The sequence below is a fragment of the Lutjanus erythropterus genome, chromosome 16, assembly GCF_056507025.1.
Source record: "Lutjanus erythropterus isolate fLutEry1 chromosome 16, fLutEry1.hap2, whole genome shotgun sequence".
NCBI classification, from domain to species: domain Eukaryota; kingdom Metazoa; phylum Chordata; class Actinopteri; order Lutjaniformes; family Lutjanidae; genus Lutjanus; species Lutjanus erythropterus.
Window position 1 is genome coordinate 13389573 of NC_139332.1, and position 27950 is coordinate 13417522.

General features: G+C 38.0%; 1 protein-coding gene across 1 annotated transcript in view; it reads left to right on the forward strand.

Annotated features, from left to right (window-relative positions):
* The window catches only part of csmd2 (CUB and Sushi multiple domains 2), a 300458-nt gene extending 294683 nt beyond the window's left edge, over positions 1–5775 (forward strand). Inside the window, 3 exon segments of the mRNA XM_084738310.1 lie at positions 1163–1295; positions 2618–2795; positions 3355–5775. Coding sequence (XP_084594436.1) covers positions 1163–1295; positions 2618–2777 — 293 coding nt within the window. The 3' untranslated portion in view covers positions 2778–2795; positions 3355–5775.
* The last annotated feature ends 22175 nt before the right edge of the window (positions 5776–27950 follow it).

The following is a 27950-nucleotide window of genomic DNA, read 5'->3' on the forward strand; positions in this document are numbered from 1 at the left end:
AAGATGGGTGTTTGTGTGCAAAACTGAAGCTAAAAAGCTCATTAAGATAAAAAAAAAATAAAGCAGTGTTTCACCTTGTTTACAGTATCGCAATCTATCGCAGTATATTGAATTGTTACCTCTGTATCAGGACACATATTGCATCATAATCAGCCCCACAGGACAGACTTAAGAGCAGAATTGCAGGTACAGAAATAGATCAGATATGAGCAGGAGTTGAAATGACCAGCTTGGAATTGGTGTTAAGTCAAATTAAGCACGTGTATGCGAGGTGAACGTAGTGTGAACATAGGGAGAGTGGATGTGAAAATCTGCTGCAATGAGAGAGACGCTTGAACAGCAGGTGCAGAAACCTCTCCCCCCTCCCACCGCCTCCTTTCCACAGCGCACTGATTGAGCAAACAGCTCTTTATTAATACAGAGGACTGGGGCTGGTGCCAGGACATTCATGTGTGCGTGTGTTTAAGTGTGTATGAGAAAAAACGGATGCAAATCTGGAAGGGAAGGTTGGTCATCTATCCTCCTCAATTTGTTGAGGTGTTCGTGTTTTGTTTAACTCGGCGGTGGCGTAAGTGTGAGCGCAGGTTTTGCCTGTGTGAGTGTGTTGTGTGCTTGCACTTAAGCAGCAGGGGGTTGATTGGCAAACACCACAGAACCCACTAATTGAATTCCTTCTTGTTTGTCACTTGTCCTTTATTGGAGCTTTTTTGGCATTCTGTGGCAAACAGGTGGGCTGTCACTCCTCCACTGTTGCTGTTGCAGACACACACCTCCATAAATTACAGAGTGAATCTGAAGTTACTTAATAGCCATCGGCCTTTGATGTCAGTAATTAAGAGTTATTGTTAGGATAATGGAATTTGACGTTCCCGGGGGTGGGAATGAAAATAAAAAAGTCACTTGTCTGCTCAGTCTATTACTGTATAAATAAATGGAGTCTTCCTGTCAACCCTCTTCAGCCAGTACAGTTCCTTCTCATGTTTGTTTGCCTTAAACTTTTTTTTATCACAAAATCTTGACAGAAGGTGATAATTTCCCTTTTGTGTCTTCTAATTGTGTTACTTATGGATTTTGATTCTAATATGTGCTGATGAAGTTATATTGTACTGAAGACATGCTGAAACAAAGGCTCAATGTTTGATCTCTTTTTTTTTTCCTTCAGAGAGTTTGGATCCCAGTAGAGACAACCCAGGCTACAACTTTGCATCCAACAGCAGTTCAGTGGCTGCAGCCATCCTAGTGCCTTTTATAGCCATGATCATTGCAGGCTTCGCTCTGTACCTCTACAAACACAGGTACACTTCATACCATTCATATATTTCACAATACCCATTATCTGCACATTATAACATTACATTTTGGTCAATTCTGCCACATTCGGACACAATTGTAGTGACAATTTGAGCTGTCACAATAAACAAAAACAGAATTTTAGACTTCCTATCTCTCCTCTACCTCTGTCTACCTGTTTAACCTCAAAAAGTTACTTCAACCTTAACCTCAAATTTCAGGAAGGACAATAAGGATTAATTAATATTGTATCATTTTAAACATTTGATATCAATATATTGATACTTTTGACAACCTTAGTCACGGTTAAGTTTGCCTCTGTGGAGTTAACTGTTAGCAGATAAGAACTGGAGGATAGATTTGCATTCACCCTCCAAAATGCATTAAATTGATATGGATTTCTTCAGTCCACTAAGGCATATGTTGACCTCAGAATGAGAAAATCATCATCTGTGATATAGAGTGAATACTCTCCTCTCCACTTAGAAAACTAATTGGTTCATAACAGACACAGTGAAGTAGTTGACTGCTTGATTCAGTGAGCGACCTCAGTTTGAACGCAGAATTCTCACAGTGCTGATGTGATAAAAAAAAAGATTATGCACTAGTACAAATCAATGTAGGCTAAAAATAATTAGTTGATTTGTCAGTTAGACAAGTGACAGAAAACTAATTGGCAAAATGTTGATAAGGGATTAATCATTTAAGTCATTCATTCAATGAAAATGGCAAACATTTGCTGGTTCTAGCTTCTCACATGTGATTATATATTGATACTTTTTGCTTTTATATAATTTAAAATGTAGTCTTTTTGAGTTTTGTACTGTTGGTCAGACAAATCTGAAAATGTAAATAAATTACCTTGATTTTTTTGTAATATGATATTTTTGGCCTTAACAATTTATCAGCTTATCAAAGAAATATTCAGTAAATTAATCAATGATGAAAATAATTGTTAGTTGCAGCCTTAAAGGGAAAGTCTTCCTGTGGTCATTCATTAAGTGTTGATGATAAATGTAATCAGCTGAAGTCATACATTATTCACTGTGTGCTATATTGACCAAGTGCAAAACTGTTATTTCTTCCTGCAGCCAATGATGTCACAGTGATGTCACTGGGGTTAAGGAAAAACTATAGGCTATTTCAGCTTGGATTTATTGTCTTTGTGTCTGGGTAGTCAGGAGGTGTGCTAGATGAGTATTTTTGCCACCTAACCCTATGTTTTGGCCAAAAAATTACTAGCTATAGGCTGAGGTAAGGATACACAACAACCAACCCTAATGTAAACCGATCGCATTGTTTATCATATTGATTTGTTCCATTTTAGAAGAAGACCCAAAGTCCCCTTCAATGGTTACGTGGGCCATGAGAACACTAATGGACGAGCTACATTTGAGAACCCAATGTACGACCGCAACATCCAACCCACTGACATCATGGCCAACGAGACAGAGTTCACAGTCAGCACAGTGTGCACAGCTGTATAGCAACTGCTTCCTCCACAGGTAAGAATCATTAAGTCGAGACTCAAAGCTTTGGGCATCCTCGGATCAACATTTCTCTGAAAGCAGATGAAGTTATCACCTTGTGGCGAGCTTGAGCTAATCACACATGCAAGGCATCAAAACTGCTGAAGCAACAAGACACAGATTCTCAGCATCCAGTTTCATACTAAACCTTTTACACCGTCCCTCTAGAATTTTCTGAGGATAGAAGAATCTGTGATTGGATTTTTTCTGCTGCGTTTCCTTTGATGTCTATCTCTCATATTAATGAATTTCATTCGGTTTGTTTATACTTTATTGAAAAAGGTACAATGTGGGTTTTTTTTATTTGAACACTGAGAATATTACATTAATGCTTTTATCTTCTCTCTGTGATTTCTCTCATCTTTACACCCATTCTCTTGGTTATTGCTTACCTTTCTTCTTTGTTTATTTCCCTTTTATCATCTTTCTTTTTGCTTGCTTTTCTGCTTTATAATTCCTGTTTTTCTTGACCTCCTCTTCCTTTATCCTATACACCCATCATCCTCTTTCATCCACGCATTCATCCTTGATTCAGTTAGGGGAGGAGACGTGCACCACATCTTCGCCTGCCTGCCTGCCAACAGAGGACATCTATAGTTCTTTGAGCAGAGGGCAAGACAAAGATTATTTTATTCGCTGAAATACATTCAAGAAACATCTCCAGTGTTAAAAGGCTCTTACCCGCCGGAGACAAGAAAAAAAACAGAAGAAACCATGTGAAGATAAGGACTGTAACAAACGCCAACAACAAAAATGCTTTTTGTAACTTTACATGGTTTCTTGATCATTTTTCCATATTTTCGAGGAAAAGCTTCCACGTGAAACTGCAGCCGGCAGGAGCAATGCTGGAAGCAAAGCTGTGATGACTTTTCTCACCGCCCTCCGCCTAAACCCAAAGGGAATTTTAAGGTCAACTTTAAAGTCAAGAAAATTGACCTGTAGCTAACAGAGATCTCTGTGCAAGTGAACTGTATGGTGGACAGCCCCGCATTGGCCTGGTGTGAGTCAGAGAGAGAGACTGGACTGTTTCGATTCACTCTTCTCTCTGTTTTTCATTTGCCTTTTCTTTTCTTTTGCCGTCTTTTTATACGCTGCTTGCTTTCTGTGATGAGTAATTGGGAACTCTGTTTTTCCCCAACCGTCTGCTCCTGAGGCTGTTGAAAAGGTTTTATCGGAGGCCCAAGTCTGTGGCTGAGAATGAATTAAAAATTCACTAAGTTTTGAAGGCCATGTTGGAGACACACATTCTATCATTACTTTTTGAGCTTGACTCAGCCTTCTTTTTTTTTTTTTTGAGGCAGGGATGAAATTCTGCTTGCTGAGGTAGCTGTGTCCAGAGCAGGGGTTAAAAGGTAGCCAGGGCTGCTGAAAAAAGCACTTAGTGAGGGTGTAGAGAATTTATGCATATCTGTGAGTGAAAGAGAGAGCGTGCATGTGTGTGGTGGCTGCATCTGCAATCTGTCTGTTTTGGCCCCAAAGATTCCACCAAACACATGACAGATAATTTGCTAAAAAATTCTTCATGTTTACTTTATTTTATTTTAAGAAATTCTGAGGATTGGGTTCAGGATTATTACTTTACTGGAGCTCTGGATATCAATAAAATGAAACAAAAACTGACAATGTATAGAGAAAACTAAAACTAAAGGCAGGGTAAGTCTCTAGTTACAACTTCTAGCCGCTTTCTCTTACTTTATAATGATTCATGTGCAATCACTTTATATTTTTGTGTCCAGGAGAGACAGAAAAGAAAGTCTAGATAGACAAATCCTACTCTCCTTGATATAAATGTTCAACAAGAGGCAGTACTCTCAGACCTTCCTGCCACTGTCACTCTGAGGCACTGATGAGGGTCAAAATATGGATAGCAAATGCGATACAGTATAGTATTTCCATGGATATATAAACACATTGGGACCACATCTCCTTTTTTCCATTCATGTCCAAAAATCAAAGCAACAAGTGGCACATTCTCTCTGGAATGACTGCAAGTCTGATGTCAAATTCTCCACTTCTGACTTTCTTTTTAATCCTGGATCCACCTTCACATGCTCCTGTGGATTAAAGGTGGAACATACTGTATTTTCTGTGAGATCAAGATGCAGTATGAGCTCCCCACACTTGGCCTTAGGAAAACAAAGATCAAAGTGTGGTCATGTTTGAACTCCCTCGAAATGTTCAACTGAAGGCGCTTGAGTCTGAAGAATGGATGAGTCAGTGATCCGCTCCCCCTGGATTACATTCAGGCCTTTTTCCTCCAAGTTTAACTTCTGACAGCTCCATCCTTTTGAAAAAGAGAGCGGCGCTGCTTTGTTTTGTCCTCACTCGTCGTGAAAACGCTGCAGAAGGCTTCCTCAGAGCCGTGACAGCAGGGGAGTTGCCGGCATACTGATTACTCCCATGCATTAAATTGGAAATGATGAATACGTTACGGAAAAAAAGCGTTTATGCCTCTAATGCTAACGCTCCTCAAATCTGTGGCAACTGGGGAGTGATATACGGAAAATATTGTTTTGAAAGTGCGACAGAGCAGGGAACTGTCATCAGAGATAACAGCGGGACTCTACCTTGGTTTGCTTGATGAGAGAATTCCAAAACATTAATGCTTTTGTGACCCTCATAATATGTGTGTATGTGTGTTTAAAATGTATATGCGGAGTCGAAGGACGGAAACCGACTGGATTTCAAATACCCTGCTCCCAGCTATTTACCACTTACTATCCCCATACCTGTGTATCCTGTAGATGCTGAGTGGGGTGAATAGTGCTCGAATTTCACTGCAGCAAATTGAGGCATTACATGCAATTTGCTTTAATTTAGCCTCGCTTCACTGTCAAACCCACATCAAGTCCTGAATTCATCTTACCATTATCACTGACAGGACAGTTACTCAATTATGTCATGTCTGACCTGAAAAAAGCAGTCTGAAGTATCCATACATCTTTGATTTACTATGTACATCCTTCTTTTTAGTGTTAGGAGGAAAATATGACTTGCCTGGTCTTGTTTTGAAACATTAGCATATACATTGAATATATATTTAAATACAGGAAAGTGGCTTTCACAGTCCAAATCAACCTCCCTACCAACAGGTTTTTTTAATGAAGTCTTTAAATTCACCTACAGTACATAATTTCCCTCAGAAATCCAGCCCTTTGAAACCAATCACTGTATTGTTCCTTCAATCAGTTTCGCTGTAGGTCGGTAATTGCTTTTACAATTTTATTACTTTTAAAGCTCTCGCTTATCTCGACAGTACAGATAGAATATTGCCCCTTGCCTGCTCTGGTCGTGAATTGATGGAAAAGGAAACGATTGAATTACCCTGGAGATTTCATGGGGAGAGGAGCAGTTGCACTCATATTATCTCGAAGACATTGGTACTCAGTTCTCATAGTTTTGTGCGGCTGTTGCATTGTGCATTTCATTTATTTTTATTCTGAAATCACTCCAAATATTTCAGCAGAGTGGATGGCTTCATTATATTCCAGTTAGTTTCCGTTAAGGCCACTTTGAAGTGGTCTTTTTCCCGTCCATTCATTCCTCCCATGGCAACATTTAACACACATTACGCGGCACATTATTAAGCTGCTGAGTATTAAACAAACAAATGTGATTAGCTAGTGAGATAGGACATGATGCCCCCCACTCCCCAGATAGAGGCGATTTCATTTGACTAGATTTAGACTGTAGATTTGGACAAGTATAAAACAGAAGCATAAGCTCACATAACCATGATTGTTTTTACCAACAAGGGCTCTGTCTCAAGAAATTCAGAAATGGTCATGAAAGGGCCAGACTCATACCTTTTTCCATGTTTTTTACCTCCTCCAGTCTCCAGTAAGCACTTTATGTTCATTATAGTGCCTTGGTACAACCCCATGACATGATGAAACAGCTTGGGTGGATTTTTTTTTTTTTTGTCATCAAGAAACATTTCTGTACTAAGATTGGAGAGATTATAATGTTGTTTTTTTTAATGTCAGATGTGAAATTAGAGTTCTCACACTCACACCTGCTGAAGAAACTGTGTTCTGTGTTTTTGATCTTGCAGGAAAAAAAACGAGCTCATTAGGATCATGTCAGAGAATCATTTTTTTGCCCCTCCTAAATGAGCAGTGTGCTCATTAGTACTGTATTTCAGTGTGCAAGGATTCTTGGATTTTGTGTGCTTGTCTTCTCATGTTTGAGTGTTTGTGTTGTGTGTTTTTGAAAGTTTAAAAAGTTACCTTTTCAACCAAAGAAAGTTATCCACATTCAACCAAATTAGAATTAGGCAGAATAACAAAATTAAAATGAATCGTTTAAATCACTTCTCAATGTTGCTTCATTTAGTTCTGCTAGTTAGAAAAGTTTTTTTTTAAAGGGGAACAAGACATTTTCAAAAATTCATGCTGGTAATTCAGCAGAAATGGGAGTTTTCACTTAATGGGCGATATATCTATTGAAATATTTTCTTTTTAACCCATCTGGGTTAGTCCAGAAAGTTCTCAAAGAAAGTGCAGTACAGTTATATGAAAATGGAGATCAGTGAGTTCTGGATGGAGCCGTGTTATAAGAGTCTTTCTTGATAGCGGCTGGCTACTTCCTGGTTCTCTTTTGCATATTTTAAGACAGACACTCTGCTCATCCTAGGTTCATTTTCGTTATCAGCCAGGCACAGCTCTGAGTCCTCTTCCTGCTCACCATCTCTTCTATAATGAAGCACACCACAGCTATGTTCTTTGATTTCCCATAGAGTTTACTGGATTTTCTCACAGTCAGAGACTAGACCAAAGCTTCCCAGTTTCTTTCTGCAGCTAGAGCTCTCTCTTTCCAGCACAGGCCACAGTGCAGATGTATTGAAAACCCAAGCAATCCATCAGTCATGCTGTGCGACATATTCTGCATCAGCCATCATTTGTAATCTCCTATCTCTCATTGTCACCACATATTGACAGCTTCGGCAGAGCCGCACTTACTGTTGTGTTGTTCAAGCCCATTCCACGCAATTTGCCTTCACTATTCAGCCCATTTCAGTGTGTCTGCTGGACTCGAGCATGGGAGGGTGGGAAAGAAGATGTATTTTGGAGCTTAGATGGATTTTTTCCTACAAATGGAGATAAGAATGGACTGGTGGTTCCATGATTTGGGATCAGATCAGTGGCGTTATTACTGACAAAAACTACTGAATGTATTTCATTTCACTGAGTGCATCAGAATTTATATATCTATACTGTGTTCAATATCTGTAACCCCACAACTGCTCCTCTGTTTGTGTGCAGTAATGAAAACTGTGTTGCCACAATGTTTCATCCTTGGAATAAAAAACAGAATGTCCAATTTATCTAGAGTATAATATAGCAAAATATTTACAGAGAGCTGCTTTTTATTACCACAGACTTTATATTCCTGTATGTTTGTCATGGCAACAAAGTTATTACAAGGTACCATGTTTTCTTTTTTTCCTCTTCTAAACATTATTTAATACCAGCCCAGTAGATCTCTCGACTAGCCTCTATATGAAGCTAAAACTCATGACAACCCATAGCGCCTAAGCGAGATCAACACGGCCCTCGAACGCCTCAACAAAACAACAGAACAGTAAAAGGCAAAGATTCAGTGTCGATGTCTTGCTGTACACCAAAAGGGTTACCTGTACAGAAATGGACGAAAATGGACTCAAGCAGACTGTGTGTAACCACAGAGAGAAACTATAGAGGGAAAGTGTCTCTAAGAAAAGAGAACATGTTAACGAATAAAAAACTTTTTTTGTACAGAGATATATTTTTATGAAAATACATTTGTAATATAAAAAGAAAAAATGGATTGACATATATGTAAATGTTTTTCTTTTTCATTATTGTAGTACAAATGCTAGTGGGGAGTATATGAAAAATCTCTATATATAAATATATATATATATATATAAATATATACAAAGAAAAATAGAAACAAGGCTTTTTGTATATGTAAAAAAGATTGTACATAAAAGTTTACATACATACTGTACATATGTAAGACCCACCATGGCTTGTCTGCAATATATAAAATGTATTTTATCCGTCTGTATATGATGCTTTGCATTGTGTCTAAGCTTATTCTACTTTCTTGAACTTGAAACTTATTTTGAAGGTTTTGGAATAAAATATAAAACCTACTTTCCATCAGGGTGTTCATTGATTGCATGCGTTTATTGCCTCAAACCTGGAATCTATTAGCTAATCATGCTCAGTTAGCCTCTGGGGGTAATAAGCAGTGTGATCCTGGTGTAGAATCTTATATGTATGTCAAGATACCTGCTTCCGATTGATATGTTGTAGTTTAACAGCTTTCCATGCAGTGTACAAGCATTGTATCCTTTGTGTAAAAGTGTTTGTTTGTTTTTCAGATTTGCATCTGCAAAATGTCCATTTACCTGCACACATAGTGACCTCCCACCCCACCCCAAGATCAAAGCCTACGTTTTTCCTTTTACCTATAGTGCTATTTATCCATCGATACTGTTTTGATGTGAGTTGCATATAGGAACATTTCTTTCTACTGAACTACACCTGCCAACCGTATCACGACACAGAAGGAAGCGTGCATCTGCTCATGGAGGAGAGATCACAGCTCAACTGAGGATGCCATTAATGTTTCCATCCTGCGCTGTCACTAACACAAGCGTCTTGTAACCAGGTTAGGATTTTTGGAAAGAGACATTGCTGTTGAGGGTTTTTTTTTTGGTTTTGTTTTGTTTTTGTTTTGTTTTTTCACTTTGAGCACCACAAGCTGAGTGCCATTTAGCATCATTATATTGGAGAGAAGGCAGACATCTGTACAGCTGATATCTACAAAACCGGGCCACTCACACCAAAACAACCTAGATGGATAAATAGCATTACAGAGGAAAAAGTATTTTTGATCTTGTGGTAAACTGTCCCTCCAATTATTGCCTGTCTCTGACATGCAAGTTAGACAGAAAGAGAAATGTCACTTTAAGTATGTTGATAAGAATAACTCTTTAATGGTTTACAGTGACACATTTTCACAAACTCTTTCTAAGTTCCTAGGAAAAACTAACTAGTTTTGAATCAACTAAATCAGTATAAATTTCGGTAACAATTTCTATGAAGGCCACATCTATAATGCATTCTTGGGCATTCATAGTGTGTTATAATGCATTCATACACACAATTCTTTCTGATGCACTATAGCATCAGACATAAAACATTAGAGATCTAACTTATAATGAATTAAAAGTGAAGCACTTAAACCGTGAAACTTTATGATGAAGCATACATTATAGATACATCAATCTGTACTCCAATTTACTTAATATATACAATGATAAGTTACGATATGTCATGAACCATTACAACATGAGTCCTTACTTTAGTTGATTGGTGATGTATGTAGATAAGGCTAGGAAGTCATTATGTATTATAAACACCATAAGTTAACCTCTAGTTTAGTCAAGAGACATGATACTTGAGAGACACTTGAACTTCTAATTCATTATAAGTCATATTTTATGATTGTTTATATATCAGAGAACATTATGAATGCATGATAATTCACAAGGAATGCCCCCCTAACACAATATTATGGTCTTCTTAGAAAGTGTTACTGATAGTAGTAAATGTATTACAGTATACTCTGTTTTTTTTTTTTTTAAATATAGCTAAAATTGTTATAAAACTACATTTTCAGGTCAGATGTGTTAACTATATCCCATTGGCCTTTTTCAAAGAAGACATATTGACACGTCAGTAGGAAAATCACAAGTGTAAATGATAAAATGATTGATGTATGCATGTGCGTGCTGGCACACTGTCACACTGCCATGACTCATTGGAGCTCTTAAACAGGACAGAGCCATCGTGCTATCAGTAAATAATGTTACGATGACAAGTTAAAATGTCTGCTGTAATACGGTCCTGTTACCATAGCTGTTTTACTCCTCGCTCCAGATGGTCCTAAAACAACATTTTCAGGTCAGATGTGTCGACTGTATCCCCAGGCCTTTTTTACTGAAGACATATTGATGTGTCACAGTAGGAAAATCACAAGTGTAAATGATAAAACTGAATCATGAACGTGCATGTCGGCTCACTGTCACAGTGTTATGGCTCACTGGGACACTGGGAATACAACAGAGCCATCATGCTATCAGTAAATAACATTATCAGTGTTACTGTGCTTTTTACTACCATGACAAGTTAAATCTGGTCTTCTGCGAAATAGATGTTTTACTCCTCACTCTGTTCATTTTGAAGTTGGTTCACAGATATATAAATATTTAATAACAACTAAATCAGTACTTTCTAGTTTGTGTTATGGAACTGGTTTCATTGTAGAGGTGTGTAAATCTTCACTTACTCAACACTCAGTATTTTGTCATAACTTTAGAAAAAGTGATGCAAAAAGATCTAGATAATTCAAACTTTAGTATTAGATTGAAATGTTATATTAATGATGGTTTAAAATGTTATAGGGTTCATCTTACCCTGTTCTCCCCTGCAGGATAATAAATAAAAATGAATAAGAATAAAGTCAAGGCAAAATTTGCATTTAATTGCTATTTAAGGATCGGTGTCAATGCCCCAAATGTAATAGTGACCAATATAAGAGAAGACTCAAATGATTGAAAACAAACCTAAAGACTCTAATTAATAGTTATTGATTAGAAACTAGCAAAGTAGGCAGCTGCCTTGTTCATTTATCTGCTCTGTTGTTTGCTATCATATCCAACATGTTGAATAGAATAGACTATCAAATGTAAACATTAGCAACAAAAAAAAAATCCTTAAAACTCAGTTTTGTCCCATTTTCCTCTGTTTTTGTGAAGAGCCAGCTCATGTATAATTAAATGTTGTGCATAGTACATAGAAACATATTTATTGTCTACTGCAAGAATACAGAAACTGTGACTTGTTACATTCATGTACCGCAAACTGAGTGAAGGATACGGGTGTGTTTGTTGTGTTAGTTCATGAAATTGCTTTTATCTCTACTACTGCGGTGGACCTTGCTTATTCAGTGACATGAGACCTGACCTGGTGCTTGCACACGATCAAGAGAAAAGCAGATCAAATTCAGAACATGTCACAGTAATTTGAAATATTGATAAGATTGATTGGATTGTATTACTCCAGTGTCAACCTTGATTTGATTGAGCTAACCTGGTTAGAGTGTTTCTATAGCAGGTGCAGTGATCTGATATTGGCTTCACATTAGTACAGACAAATTATTAATGTGCATATTAACACAATGACTGTAACAAAACCAAAGACCAAACAGAAACATTAGGAAAAAGTTAATATACCAGACAGAACAAAATATTTGTAGTTCTTCTTTTGCATTTAGTGTGACAAAATGTGAGGAGGACAGGCTCTGACTGGTAGTTCTGTTGTTAATGTTTGAGCTACTGACAATGTTAAGTTTTCAACACACAGCAGGAGACGGAAAATGAGATTTTAAAAGCCCCAAATTCTCAGCAGTTAACATACTAAATAATGCATTGTTGATCCGAACATTAGAGTCATAAAACAGTTTGGTCTTCTCTGCATTTCATCAGTTAATGTATTGTATATTGTGCCAGTATAGACATAAAAGCACGCCTCCAGAACTGCATTTAGTTCTCATTTTCACTGCAGCAAAGTTGATAATGGCACAAAATGCCTTGCAGACATTTTTTGGTGAAGTATAAGAACTAATAGCCTGCTGAGAAAATATCTTAATCTTTTATATAGATATGAAGAGAAGTGTCACACCTTGTGTGAGGAGGTTGAAAACAAGAGCTTTTATCACATACATTTTTTTCATCATTCTTTTTAACCATATAATAATGATTTTCTTGTACCTTCAAAGGTCATTTTTGCAAGTAAGGAACTTTTAATCACTTTTGTGAATTAAAGGAAACAGGTGGGAAGTGTCCTTTCTGTGGTAATCTGTCAGAAAAAGCCTTTAGTGAAGCTTATAGGACTCCATATCACACAACATATTTGAACGACTGCACCCGCTGGTTCAAATAAGTGATTGTATGTGCGTGTGTTTGAGTGTGTGGCTGTGTTTCACCCAGGCACTGGCAAGGTTAGAGCCTTTTCTTGATTGATTAAATCAACAGCCATACACGGGTCATTAGTCACTCCTGTTCTCAACCAGGTTTCCCACGGTGATTAATCAAACCTTGTCAAGTTGCCCTGACCTGCAAGAGTGTTCCTTCACAGCAGCCAGTTAGCCCTGCGTCCTCAAGACTGGACTTTAAAAAATGTTCATGGCCTCAGTGTTTGTGTCCCAAGTCAATGTGGAGTATAAACTTAACTGCTGCTCTACTTCATCACCAGCTGACGATGCAGATCATAAGAAGCCAGTGATTAAATTTCCATGACAGTAAATCATACATGGCGCCATACGAACTCTGATTCATTCCTCGTCTGATTAAAATCTGATTTAGTCACACTTTATTTTAGTGTACATAAAGATATAATTAATGCCAAATAAGACCAAATCTAGAAATATGTTCTTTATTAGTCCACATACTGTTATACCCTTATTAGAAACAATATACAGTTCTCTAATAAGACATAAGCTGCACCTTGTATTATATCAGCCAAAACTAGAAATATGTTTTTTATTAGACAGCAAATAAACCATTGCATCCTGGACTTTTTAACCCAACAGAACTGTACTGTAAACTAAAGTGTATTATTTATCACTGTGAGACCATTAGACTGTCGTAAAGGGGAATTAGGGACACATTTGAACAGAACTGTACTGTAAACTAAAGTGTATTATTTCCCTCTGTTTATAGACACTGTTGTTGAGCATTCCTGTTACATCTTCTTCTATGGTGTCTAATTAGGGTACTGCCTAAAGGAGAACATATTATTTTTAGGTTTTGTCGAATTAGATTAAAAGTACAGCTTGTTGCGTCTTACTGGTGTACTGTAAAATTGAGTGCAACCTCTGATTCGGCTCAAATGCACTGTATAATGGTTTATCCTGGAGATGAGGTCATTTGTAGGATCAAGTGGAGTGCTATGATGAGGATCCAATCTTGTGTTTCTGGGTTGGGAATTAAAGTGCCGTATAAGTTGTGTGTTGCTCTGGCTGACTGGGAATTCTCTTTATTTGCTTCATTGCTTCTGCGACTTCCAGTGAGTTCTCTGATCACTTAGTGTATCATTGCTCTCATGGGTCGATGTGATAGCATGCTAATTCTTCCTGCCTAAGTTCTGAGTCACTCACACTAAACCAGCCGACGTTCAGAAGCCAGTATAACGTCAACATCAGTTTTACTGCTTTTCTCGTCCTGTGCCACCCAAATGTCTCCCTCAGGCCTTTTAATATCAATGAAAGAAGTTCTGAGGAAAAAGAATGGAAGAGAAAAGGCTTTTCAGAGGTCTCGGGAGTTTCTTTGAGCGTGAAGATGCGAGACGACAATTAGCTTTGTCACTTTTATCGCTGCGCTGAGTCTGACACATCACACTGACAGCCATACACTCCGCCGTCTTGCCTGAGACGACAGCTTCCTCCAATTACCCAGGTGTCCGGCAGCCATGTTCCCATTGTTGCTTTTTTTAATAAGAGAAGCTTATTACGCTGCACTGAAAAACAGGACCGCACGATTCATTGCAAAGATTATTTGGGACTGAGCAATTCCCCATCTCAATTTAGTATATATGTGAACTATTTACTTGAATCCTTGTCACAGAGGCTGTTGGTTGTTTTTGTGAAATTAGAGATTGAATCATTGCACCTTTAGCAGGCTGATACGGTGTTTAAACACAAATCTCTTTAACAAGAACCAAGACTTGTTAAAGCTGCTTTTGCACTGATAATCCCATACATATATTGTGGATATGGATCATTTCCCTCACTACACATATTGCCTCCTTTGTAGTGAGCATGACAACACTGAATTGGGGAAATAAAGTGACATTATTACATTCTGTTTTCTTGTTTTTACCTGTGTTTAATTACTTTCCCTGTGTGTGTTTGTTGATAGCAAGGTCAGAAGGGGCATCTCTTTTGGATCAGTCCACTCAATTTCCTGCTAGCCCTTGTTTTTACTGTGTCAAGCCGGGATATTCGAGGAGACATCAAAGCAAGAGGTTTACCCTCGCAAATCCCCCCAGTGTGCTGGCCTGGGCCTTGGCTAATATCAGGCAAAATCCACCCTCTGCTGTCCCAGAAGACATTGGACCAAGGATGAAGGGATTGACTGATGAGAGGAAGTATATATTTGCTCTGTCAGTTGAATTTGTCAGCAGGGGGCTGGATTACTCACTGCAGTCAGCGCACCATGGGAAGGCTAACTCACTGGAATTATGAGTAAATATGGTAGGCATTTCTTCAGACCAAGCTCTCTAATCCGCTACTTCTGCAGTTGCAATGAGCCCATAAAAATATGAAGGTATACTATAATCAACTTGGATTTTTAAAATTGAACTGGTTTGGTCAACTTTTTCATCCAGATGTATTGTACACGTCTCTGTGTTTTCAATCATTACCCTCCTGAAGCTGCAAACTTGTGCTGGTAGAGTGACAATAATAATCTTTTCTGCCCTTCTTTGTTCCAAATAATGCAGTGGTTTAATAAAGAAAGAAAGCTTAGGGGAAAACAGACTGATAATGTGTTCATGAGCCTTAGAATGAGAGAAAACTTCTCATTATCTTGAATAATGAATGAGTAAAAAGAAAATCCTAGCTCCATGATAACAATCAACAGTGAATCTCCAATTACCACCATCCTTGGCTCATAACAATAGGACAATAACTAATAGGGAACTGTCAGGGCTCTGTGGCATGATGGGATAATAATAACCAAGGCTCATCAGGAGGAGACGCGCAATCGTGGAAGCAGACTCAGAATCAAGTCTTCCTCGCCTCTTCCGCTATTTCCTATTCTTCCTGTCTCTCCCCTCGTTTCAGTCAACTTGAAACAAGCAGGCTTCCCATGTGCGACTGTCAAATTGATTCATTAGCACATTTGTGTATAATTATTGGGGTAATTAATGTCGCATCAGTGTGTAAGAGAGCTATTGATGAGGCAGCTGAGTGAGATGTTTTTATTTTGATGATTTCACACTGAATGTGTTGTGACAAACCCGAACAGATATTTACTTTTTAATATTATTTATGCATGAAAATGAAAGGCACTCACCCACAAATAGATAACTCATTCAAAAATCGCTCCTGTGATGATTTAAAAGTACAGGAGTCAAGTTGCTCCACACACTGGCAAAGGCGTTTTTGTTGTTTCACACTTTCAGTTTTAACTTGAAACCCATCAGAAGGAAGCAGAGATCAGCTGACTCACACTAGTTTGCAAGCTAAATGTCAGAAAATTTCACAGCCCTTAAAGTGCCTATAATATATGTATGCAAAATGCAAATGAAAGTATATAGAAAGTTTAATAAATTACTTCAGCACATACACTTAAATCCGCTCTCAGTGCAAGTTGAGAACATGTCAGTGTAATGAGCTATAATTGTGTTGATTTGGACACTTTTGAACACCTAGGACATGTTAATTGTTGTATTTTTCCCGTTCATGTACGTGTAAATCAGCTGTTAAAAATGAGACAGTGATGTACTTCAAATATTTGCTACAAATAACACCTTAACTCACAGCATCGCTGCAATTTCAAACCAGTATTTAAGAAGAAGCATGTCACAGTATTTACTACATGTCAAATTGAGTTCAATAGCATGTTTTATGTCAGTAAAACACTTATTTGGTGTGGCCTCTGTCTTTTGGTCTTTTTTAAGCAAACACATGAAAAAAAAAATAACAAAACCCTCTGACTAACTCACTGTAAAAATTAGCAACTAGCTGGTAAAGATAGTCGAGCCTTTAACAGCTAAAGAGCCAGATGTTTCCCTCTAGAGTTGCAAGCAGCTGTTTGCTCACAAGTTCACCATATCAACTTTGTAACAGAGTAAACAGTTACATGTGGTATTTACCTAGATCTGGTATTTTTATAAGGTAATTTTAGAAATTTGTTTCACATTTCAAACCATCACATTAACACGTTTCATGTCATTTCAATGATTGTTATATTAAGGATAATCTGCACAGACAAGAGGATCCCACAAACATCAAAAGCCTACATGAATACATGAATACATGAATACATGCATCAAAGATACACACACAAATACTCTTTGCTCTTTTTGCATTAATAGATTTTACTCTCAAACAGATGGAGTCTCTGTGGGATGACCACTTGGGACACCTCTTGTAATATAACTGAGCTGCAACAGACTGTAATTGCTTTTTATTAGAATACAAGGGGTCACACAGATTTAGCCCGTCTGCTGACGATGCTTTTATCATCACCAGACTGTCACACTTCAACATCATTTTTATTTTTTTTCTATCTGTACTGAAGAGTTTTTTTCTTAATGTACTTGATGTTTTACATTAGATTGATGTTCTGAGTTTTTGTTAATGTTTCAGTGTCAAATTGTAACTGCAAATTACAATGAAAATACAAAAAAAAACCTTGAACTGTTCAAATGCATTTCACCACCTGTTCAATGACTTTGATACCTTACAGTTCAACTGACATTTAAACTGCTGCCAGCGCGGTTTACAGTAAATCTCGGGTTTATGAGCCATAATCATGTTAAATGAGAGGCCTTTAAATTGATAATTGTGTTAAATTGGAGGCTTTTAAATGCAATAAAGATTTTAACTGCGTATGTATTTATCTAAACTGGCTGTTAAAATCAGCTGACTGCCTGTGTTCAGTGCAGGTGTTTCATTAATGTTACTGTTTTTGTCAAAATATCAAATATTATTGCACATTGAAGTCTCTGTTCTGTATGAGTAGAGGGTTTCATCCACCCTTCACTGACGACAAAGCAGTCTGGCCTATGGTAAAATTAATATCATAATAACAATAATTTAAATGAAAACAAATTGTAAATTTTCAAATACTGAGAATGTTCAGCAGAATTATGTCACATAGAGCAAAGAGAGAATATAGGATCTTTTGAGACACAAGCAGGTGAGAGGAGCACATTTTTACCAGTGTGATTAGTGACTTCAGAGAGTGATTATAGACTAGACGCCCAGTCAGAGACAGCCATACAGGCCACTTTTATTTATTTATTTATTTATTTATTTATTTATTTATTTATTTATTTTTGCAGGGTGCCTAATACAGAACAAGGTGCCAAATAAAAAGGTTGGCCTGTTTTATTACCTCACTGATGATGTTACAGTTCACTTTTTTTTTTTTTAGGTTATATGAACTCAGAGATGATGTCACCAGTTCAAAAGCATCAGATAAATAAATAAATAAATAAATAAATAAAAGCGGCCTGTATGGCTGTTTCTGACTGGGCGTAGGATTCACGCCTGGTCTAAGTTAGAGGAAGGCTTCAACAGTGTTGGTGCAGCAGGTCCCATCTTACTCTAAGACCCCCCTTTGCAACCCGCCCTTGACCGTCATCCTGTAAGGGAACGGGTTGCGTTCAGCCAGAGGAAGGCTTAGACCTTCCTGGTGCAACAGGCCCCTATGAGTGTTCTACACGGAACACTCAGGCTACGAGTACGAACATCGTAGCCACGGGGCCTGTTTGCAACCCGCCCCTTAAGTCATCCTGTAAGGGAGCGGGTTGGCTTGAACTTAGTCTATAATCACTCTCTGAAGTTACTCTCTCAAACTAAGGCAGTTCACATTTTTAGCCTTAGTTTGTTGATATCTCTGATTTTTTTTTATCACATTTTAAAGCCAGTCATCCTGTGATTAAAATATTATTGTGATTCTGTTAAACTGTGACTAACAGTTGTGTCCATCCTCTGCTGCTCTCCTCTCAGCTTTGAACTCCAGACAGCAGGTATCACGCCCTCTGACTTCAGTAATGCCGTCCACTCAGCCTCACCAGGAGGACCAGTCAGTGATCGGAGGCTCTCAGGCTCTCCTCTGGAGACAGGCAATAGCAGAGGTAAGAAAAGAAACTGGGTTTTAACAATTTTTTTTTGTACAATGATTCCATCAACTGTAACTGAAGAAATAACTGAAATTATATAATGACTTGTTAAGGTGGGTCAAGATGATATAAAAAATCATGCATCCCTGCAGGTGAAAACCCAGATGAAACTAAAATCTCTGGACCCAGACAAAAGCAACTTAGTTAAATTGTTCCAGGTTTTAACAGACAGGAGACATTACTGCCTCGAGCTTGAGCTGTTGGACAAAGGACTTTTTGACTTTATGCATCAAAGATATTTCTGATCTTTCCATCTGAAGTTCAGACCTTGTGTTCTGAAGGTATGTGCTCTACTGCATTTCTGCCTGTATTAATAAACAGTATAAAATGAATACTGATTAAATATTGTTGACCTTATTATTAAACAAATGACTTAGATAATCTTTCAGCTCGCCAGTGCACTCGATCACTTGAAATCAGTTGGGATGATACACGCAGACCTCAGGGTGGAGAACATGATGTTGGTAAACCATGTACAGGAGCCTTACAGGGTCAAAGTGATTGACTTTGGCAGCTGCCAGGCTGGGCTTGTACACAGACCTGCCAGTACAGGTAAGGAACTGGAACCATTTTTGATCTCTTAGGCTGGGCTGCACCAAGAAGAATTTATTTTTTTTTAACCCTGATTAAATTGTGATTTAACTTTAATTCATTTTGCACCAAACTTTTAAACTAGATTAAAATTAAGTAAGATTCGAGTTAGACCTCTCTTTATTTTGTACTGTGAATCAAGATTAAATTTAAATCTGTTGCACCAAACTTTAAGGTCCAGTTTAAAATGTGATTCAGTGTTAATTTTAAATGCACGCTTATAGATATTATACTTTTGAAATGGCTGCCTTTTTGAGACCAACTGAGCAAAACAATTCTCTGCTGAGCCATCGTAAGTAAGCTAACTAGGTTAACCAACCTTTTAGCTAGCTAGCAAACATAACCTTTTTTTAAACTTACAAGCAAACAATCTTACACTTTCTGTTTTGTTTTTTGCTTTTTATCAAACAATGTAATGTTTTTGTTGTTGCTGTTGTTGTTGTCTTTGTTTAGCTTTTTAGCTAGCAAACATATTTTGTTAAAGAATACGGAGCAGCTGGCTAAAAGCCTCGCCCTCTTTTATACTTACTAGATCCTGACAGCACTCAAATTTAATTTTTACTTATTTATTTTAATTTGGCTAAGCAGGCATCTCCATTTTAATAAAACTGTTTAATTTCAGTTTACATCACTCAAGTTGAACTTACTAAATTGACATTAGTTCTGAATTGTGCAACAGAACCCTGCTTATCATTATTATTCTTATTTATTTATTTTTTTTATCTGGATTTATTCATTTTAAGCCTATTTTTTGCTAAACCCTGATTAGAGTAGTGTTAGTGTTGGATTGGTGGAAAAATATCAGCTCAGACTCACACCTTCTGTGACAGGTTTTACTAGAAGTCAAATATCTTATCAAGTGAATAGTGGAAAGGAGAAATAGTCTTCACCTTGTTTGTTTGTCCTCTCTCATGTCTCCAGATTATTTTGGACCTTCCACATACAGAGGCCACAGATGTGTGGTTTCTCTGCTGTATAGCTGCTACTTTGTACCTCGGCACTCTGCTCTACCCTGGCAGTTGTAAATATGACATGGTAAGTACTAATTAAAGTCTGCATTTCTTGTTAAGAATTTGGTTTCATGTTTTATTAAAATGACCAGCATCGTCTGATTTACTTCTGTATAAACAGAGGGAAACCCTGAGGGCCTTCTAGGCCTTCAGAGAAGGCCTAACATCAGCATTTCAAATGTTAGATTTAAATATATTTGATTTACTTAATTTAATTATTAGGCCATTCCCTTCTAGTTTAAACCTCACTTTCTATCAACTTACTTCAGAAATGAAAAGGTTGCTGTCCTGAAAACAGCAAAAAAGAGTTATCCAATCAGATGTTTTTGTTGTTGTCTCTATGCAGAGAAAGGTCTGAACTGGCTCACTTCTTTATTAGGACTTCATCACTGAGACAGAAGGCCACAGCCTGTGTGTTTATTTAGAAAGTGACAGGTGAGTTAACCAATCACATTTTGATGTGCAGTGGGTGGGACCAAAGATAATCCTCTTAGGCCTTTCCAGAGGCTAGTGATATCTTGCTCGGGAAGAAGCAGTCGAGACCGACGCTGCTGCTAGGTGGCTAACTTGATAGCGCTGCCTTTTTCAAGGCAGACGTTTGCAGCATAGTGAAGCATCTGCAAAGGACTGTGTTATTTATGAGACTGGGATTGCTCTCATCTTTGAGTCTGTTAGAAAACAATTTTCAGACACTTGAATCTTCTTTTTTTAAAGCTACTTCCAGTAGTGCAGCAGAGCAGACAGAGCTGTGCTGGCAGACAGAAATACTAAGTATAATAAGTAAGAAATAATATAACTGGAGAGCAATGCTACATGTAGCTGTGTGTGGTACTGACACAGAGAAATAAGAATGATTAAAAGAAATCCAGAATGATTCATATAGATTATTACCACTCTTCATATCAAACACAAACTTAATTGTAACTTATCGAAACAATAGTAACAAAGTACATGGCAATTATCTTTTGTTTAAGTACAGAAAAGTCTAGAAAAAAACATTCTTTATTCTATTGTTGTGTGGTGTTTGCTGTCTATCACCACTTCATCGCTGCTGTCTGTGCTTCATTTTTTTTCCCACAAACACTTAAATGTTCCTCTTTCAGATTGTAATTTCTTTGTTTTTGGCTGTTTAGACACCAGCACATTACCAGTTAGAGACAGGGAATCCTCCAGACCAGGAGGTTAAAAATAAACTCTCTTCATGACATTCTGCATGTCGGTTTTGATCATTCACAGAAAAAAAAAAAAAGTGACCACCCTGGATACCAATCCTCCAACTTCTGCCGATAAAGTTGCAGAAAAGACTGATCTGCTCAAGTTAGTGGACATGCTAAAGGGAATGCTTCACCTCAATGCTGCCAAATGGATCACACCCCATCAGGTTTTGGAGCAACAGTTCACCAGCATGTGTCACATGGTCAGTATGTTCCCCTTCAGCTCTCAATAAGTCAATACAGTGATTTAATTAAGTACATAAAGTGTTATAACTTAAATGTTTCCGTTAAACGTATAGTTCAGATTAATTAATGTAGGGTTATATGAGCTACTTCTAGACAGTAAAAAAAAACAATGCCTTAAAAAGATAAATATCATTTTAAGTGTACTCTATATTTAGAATATTTTCACCACTTTATCTTGATGGCCTTTTCCAACAGGAAACCACTGTTTTTCAGGCCAAATATTGCCCTCTGCAACCAGACTCCATGGGTGACATCAGTCATTTTACCACTGCCTTGATTGATGAGTCTATTTGTGTTATTGTGTGGCTACTTACTAAACTGCCTCCATAGCAACGGGCTGTTATTCATAGCAACCATTTGATATTCAAAAAAAGCAGACCTTCATAAATGAATTGACCAATCAGAATTTACTATTTAACAAAGCTGTGTAATGAACAATAATAATGTGGAAATATTTGAGCCTACTGTTTCTTCTGATGTAGCAAAAAATTGCTGCTTTTTACTGCATATGTGAAATCATGCAATTCCTGTACCGTCTTGAATGCAATGCATCATATACCTCATTTCCTTACACATGAAAGTGTCAGCAGCATCTTAAACCATCAGCAGTTGCAGACTTTAGAGGCATGTTAATAGGGATTTGTCCACCATCACAGGAAACTTTCGAATGGGTTCATTGCCATCACACAACGCCCCGACCCAACAGGCTTTGCTCCTTGTGACATTTCTGACATGGTGAGGGCCTGTTCATTCAGTCAGGTAATAAGCTCTCAACAGGGAGGCACCACTACAAACCGCGCCGCCCCACTTCACTGTCGGATTGAAAAATAGCTCTGCAAACAAGACAGTTTCCAAAGCCATGTTGCCATAGTAACAGAAGCACTCTGCCCCTTCTCATTTTAATAGCGGTGATCTAAGTGGATGATCTTTATGGCAGTTTTGGGACATTATACATCAGGAGAAGCAACTTGTTTCTACCTGTGTATCCTTCAAGTAGAACAGTTTTGGTTCCTTTAGTGATAACATAAGTCTGATTATCTGTGGCATTCTTTGACACATGGGAGGTGGTAAACAACAGGCAAGTGTCTATTTCATCAGACACACATGCCAGTCTATGCCAAGCATAGCATATCACGCCACACTGACACGTTGCATTCGCTGGTGCCTCCGAATAAAGAGAGTCAGGGGGGATGGAAAATCCTTGTTTTTGCCGTGATAATCTTTCAGTGTAGACTGTTCAGTTTTTCAATGAAAATTATCAGATATTTTTAGTTGATGCTGGGTAGTAACTATGCAAATGTCATGTGAAAGAGGAATAATACATCACAGTTAAAGGGATAGTTCAGATTTGTTTTTTAGGTGGAGTTGTATGCGGTACTTAGTACCTAACATAGCCGTTGCATTCCCTTTAGTAGATGGTGGTCAGCACGCAGGGAAGCTAAGCAGTGTACTGCTGCAGACAGGGTCAGCAGTAAAAAAAACTCACATTTTATTTTATTGTACAGCACACTATTATAGCATAACAAGTCATACCTTGTATCAAATTAGACAAAAACTAGAAAGTAATGTTCTTTGATGTGACGATACTTACTGGAAAATGGATCCAGAAGTTTTGCTAAATCGACACAACCACTGATCTGACCTGAATTCTGCATGAACTTTGGTCAAGAAAATCAATACAGCTGTCAAAAACTGATTTTTACAAGTAGCCCGTAGCCTCTCTGTGTCTGGCTGAATGGAATCATTTCAGAGTGGTCTTGAATGACACTCTATCGTATCATTACAAATATATCTGTATTATTTTTGTACTGGAGCGTGATCATGTATCGAGATATGAATCGACTCATCTGAGAGGAAAAAAGAGAGACTAGTTTTGTAAAAACTGATAATTGCTGTCTTTTGTTCAATTTAATGTCCAAAGCATCATGCTGAAATGGCTTTAATCACAGTACTTGACACCAGACAATTTAATGACACCTGCTTTTGTTTCCCTTTCAGTGTCTGATCTTGTGACCCTATTATTTCTGCTCCAATTTGGTTCCCATGTTCTTCACACAATACATGACTTAGTGGAAACAACACCGCGTTCAGGGGAAGTAATCATCTTTGTGTAAGGTCAATAACATGACAGATGAGTCCATTGTTAATTCTTGATGAGGATTTCTCAGCACTTGTACTCTCTCCCCCCTCGGAGTTGGAGAGAAGATAAATTATGAATAAGGCATCCATAAAACATGTACTTATTTATGGAGATTAGGGGATATTTAAGACATCTCTAATTAAATTCAGCTGATCCAAGGTGTTTTGCCAGAAATCCCTGTAGCCAAGGCTTATTTCAGTTATTGTAATGAAAGAAGAGCAGCAGGGGACGATAATAAGGTAGCAAAAGAAATAGTCTGCATGTACAAAAACATGTTTGCCTCTGGTAATACAAGACCCCTACTGTAACCCCATGCAATATCTTATTGGTCATATTGTTCCATCTTCAACAAATCATGGATAATATTGATTGAGTTTTTTTCCTCAGGTTACTGTCCATCACTTTGTCTCTCTGCTCTCTTCATTTCTAAAATAATCACTGAATTAATAAATATTTTCAAAAATGGTTTCAGGCAGACAATATTGATTTGTTTTCCCCGCATACGTTTGAAGATATAGGCTTTTCATGAAATGTGTGAATTTATCTCAGTGACCACATTAATGAAATATTCATTTTTGTTCTTCTATGTATTCTCCATGTTCATCGCTGCATTTTTCATGGCAAACTATATGTTTTTTTCAGCAGCGTACACAGTGTGCTCATACATAAAATCTGTAAACCAAAGTGAAGACACACTGTGGGGCTTCCTCTCTGTCTGTAAGCCAACGGTAAAGTTGAACAGAGCTCAGACAAAGATCAGACGGTCCCTGGGTAAGTAGATTCACCATGTCGGGTCATTTTCTGGGTTTCTCCAGGTCAAGCCATGTGGAGGGTGGTTGAAAAATAGCTTGATTGTATTTCAGGTCAATTTTAGCCCAGTGGCGGGCTCAGGCTATCTGTCAGGCAGGGGCTAAAAAATAAGAGAGGCACCAGCTGCATGCACTGGAGCACTAGCACGTCAAAAGTCGTGATGCATTTTTGGTGACATAGTTCCAATAGTCCCATACTAACCATGTAACATAAAGTTTGACAACTGCACCTCTGTAATAAAAAGTACAAGGAACTGACTAATTGTTTAGAGGAACATAGAGGCTAACTAATTTTGGCCAAAGTGCCTGTATGGCACTGCATTGCATTTTCTCTACTGGATGACATCCCACAGGGCACTTTTTCATTTTGTCCACTGGAAAGACACTCAATAGGGCACCTTTTCACATCTGTGTCTACTGGAAGGGCACTTTACCATGTTTCATCTACCCTAGGGGCATCGAAGAGAGCAGCCCTTTTTCAGACACAAGCCCATCCCCCTCCCAAGTCCATCAGTAATTCAGCCTCATTTCCAACTGAGGGCCGAGGGAACCAAACTGTCCAAGTCTCTGGTCTGTCCATTTTCCCTTTCTGTCTGTGTATGCCCTTTGATGCATATTAGGCTACATCTGATTAGCTGATTTTCCATTAAGTATAGTAACTCAGAGAGTGACAGTTTAATGTGTTTACACTCCTCTCATATGGGCAAACCCACATCAATAGAGCTCAACATTTGATTTCTCCACTGCCTTTAAACTGTGATTACGTGTCTCTCTCTTTGCTCTTCTCTCGCTCGTGTCTAAATGTTGATGACAGATTGAGTCCAGTCCAGAGATTGCAGAGGGATACTAGTTTCTGTTGTGATTATGTGACATTTGTGCAGAGAGATATTTAAAGTTGAAAACATTTCTTGAGGACTACAAGTAGGTCCAATGGTGCTTTGTTCCAAATTTTGAAACATGTTATTTCCTCACCCAAATTCACAGGCTTTATAGAGACCTGTAGCAGCACCTAGTGATGGTCATGAGGTGATGAGTATATAGCGGCTCCATTTAGGCACTTCAGAGAGTGCTGGAGAAAATGCAATCAACTACACTCTCTGTAATGAAAAAGCTCCCAGCCAGCTGCTTTTGTGGTCGCTGGTCGAATAAACAGACCAACACCAATCCCAGAGGGTGCGACGCCTGCTGGATACGCTGCTGTGCTCAGCTTCTCAGACATTTGTAAAATCAAACTATCAGTCATTCCACTTCAATCACACTCTGTCACCTGCAGTCAGCCCCAGAGTGGATGAAGCAACAGCGGCAGCGGCACAGCCCACTCAAATTCCTCACAAGTGTGAGTGAACACCCCTTCACTCCACCCCATTGATGCTTAAAAGTAAAGACACATTTCATCATTAGTTTTACTGGTCTTGCAGAAAGTGTAGGCAGAGATTTAGTTCTCTGTCTTTCTATATATGGCTTGAGGCACGTGCCGATCCAATACTTAGTATCAGTGTCAGTCCAGCGTTGGTCAGAATCAATAAATTGGATATCTCCAGGCAGGCATGGTTCTGGCAACCTTGTTCAATGGCAAAATGGCAGCTTTTGACCAACTGAATAGACTGTGATGGATCTTTGAGAACAGCTAAGACCTAATCGGTAAAAATAAAGTGCCAGGTGATGTTAAGAGCCATGAATAGAAATGTGTTTAATTGATTGATTGAGAGCACAAAGGGCTCTGGGCTTAAAGGGCAGCCTTGGCGAAAGGATCTAGATACCCTTCATTGCATGAAGTGATAAAAAAGCTGCTGGGGCTTTGACGTCTGCTGCTGCGCTGATTATATGTAGCAATCATCTCATGTTGTCAAAGGCTGGTCACACAAAGCTGATCACAGTGAAATAATGATAACGCAATCCATCAGCCTAAACTATCATGTAAATGCTTAATTAAACTTTGAGTGATATGCCATATGTATGTGTCACAAGTAACACATATGAGCAGTGTGTCATGTGAAGAGAAGCTAGAATCTGAGTGAAACCTGTCAGCAACACTGACAGCTATGTGGAGTTATTTTAAGCTCAAGGAAGAAAAAAAGCAAGAAGGCTGAGTGTAATTTATGCATTTATACAATACATTAAAGTTTAATTTTGACTGAATGTGACCAATCAAAAACGCTGCTAAAATTCTGCATGTAAAAAGTTTACATAGAAAGAAGGAGCAGTATTACATAACAGAGTCATGCTTGGGGTTATTTATTTCTTCCTTCATAGGAGTAGAATATTTATTTCACAGTCTGAGCATGATATTTTTAGATGGTTAGGTTAAATCAAGGGAGTCATTTCTGTGTATGATTGTCTCATCCATTTTGGTTAAAATAGGTCTTGATGTTGGAAAGATTGCGTGCAATGATGCAAAATAAAAATACATAGTAATTCCCCTCAAATGCATTAAAACCAAAGGAACAAGCCTGTTATGAAAATGCAAAGAGTAGAAAGTATTACATTATTTATTTGTGTTAAAATGTAGGTTTTTAAAGTAAAAAGTTGTCAGAAAATTGAATACTCAAGTACTATAGCATACCTGAAAATTTTACTTAACTTTACTATAATAACAAGGTATTTGTACTTCATTACTTCCAACCTCTACATATGAATGATAACAGTTGCAGTACTGGAAATGAAAAAGTGGCATTGGGTGATCCCTTCATGGCTCAAAAGTTGCTCCCCAGTTTAGCTGTGAATCTTTTTCAGCAGCATCACTGTGGTTGTGTTAGTGCTGAGCAAAGGCCTCAAAATATGTGGATTTCCTTCAAAAGCAGGGATCGACGGAAAGTGAAAGCCGACCCTCTGAGATCCCAGAAGACAGTATCATTGTTTCTGTGTGTCTGGCTTACTGTGCACAAACAGGGACTCGGTTGTAGTATGTCTCTTGTTGTGTTCTTTGCTAATTCTGAACTGACATTTTCTTTTGTATTTAAACCTAAAGAAATAAGAACTAATGACACATTAGACCCATTATGTATGGAGTAAAGAATAATCTTAATGACACTTGTAAAAGTCACGCTGTAATTGTAGTGGCATAAAATTAATCCATACAGTCTTTTATTGTGCTCATGAAATGACTGCAGACCATCAGTCTTTCAGTCTATATACTTCACAGCACCTAAA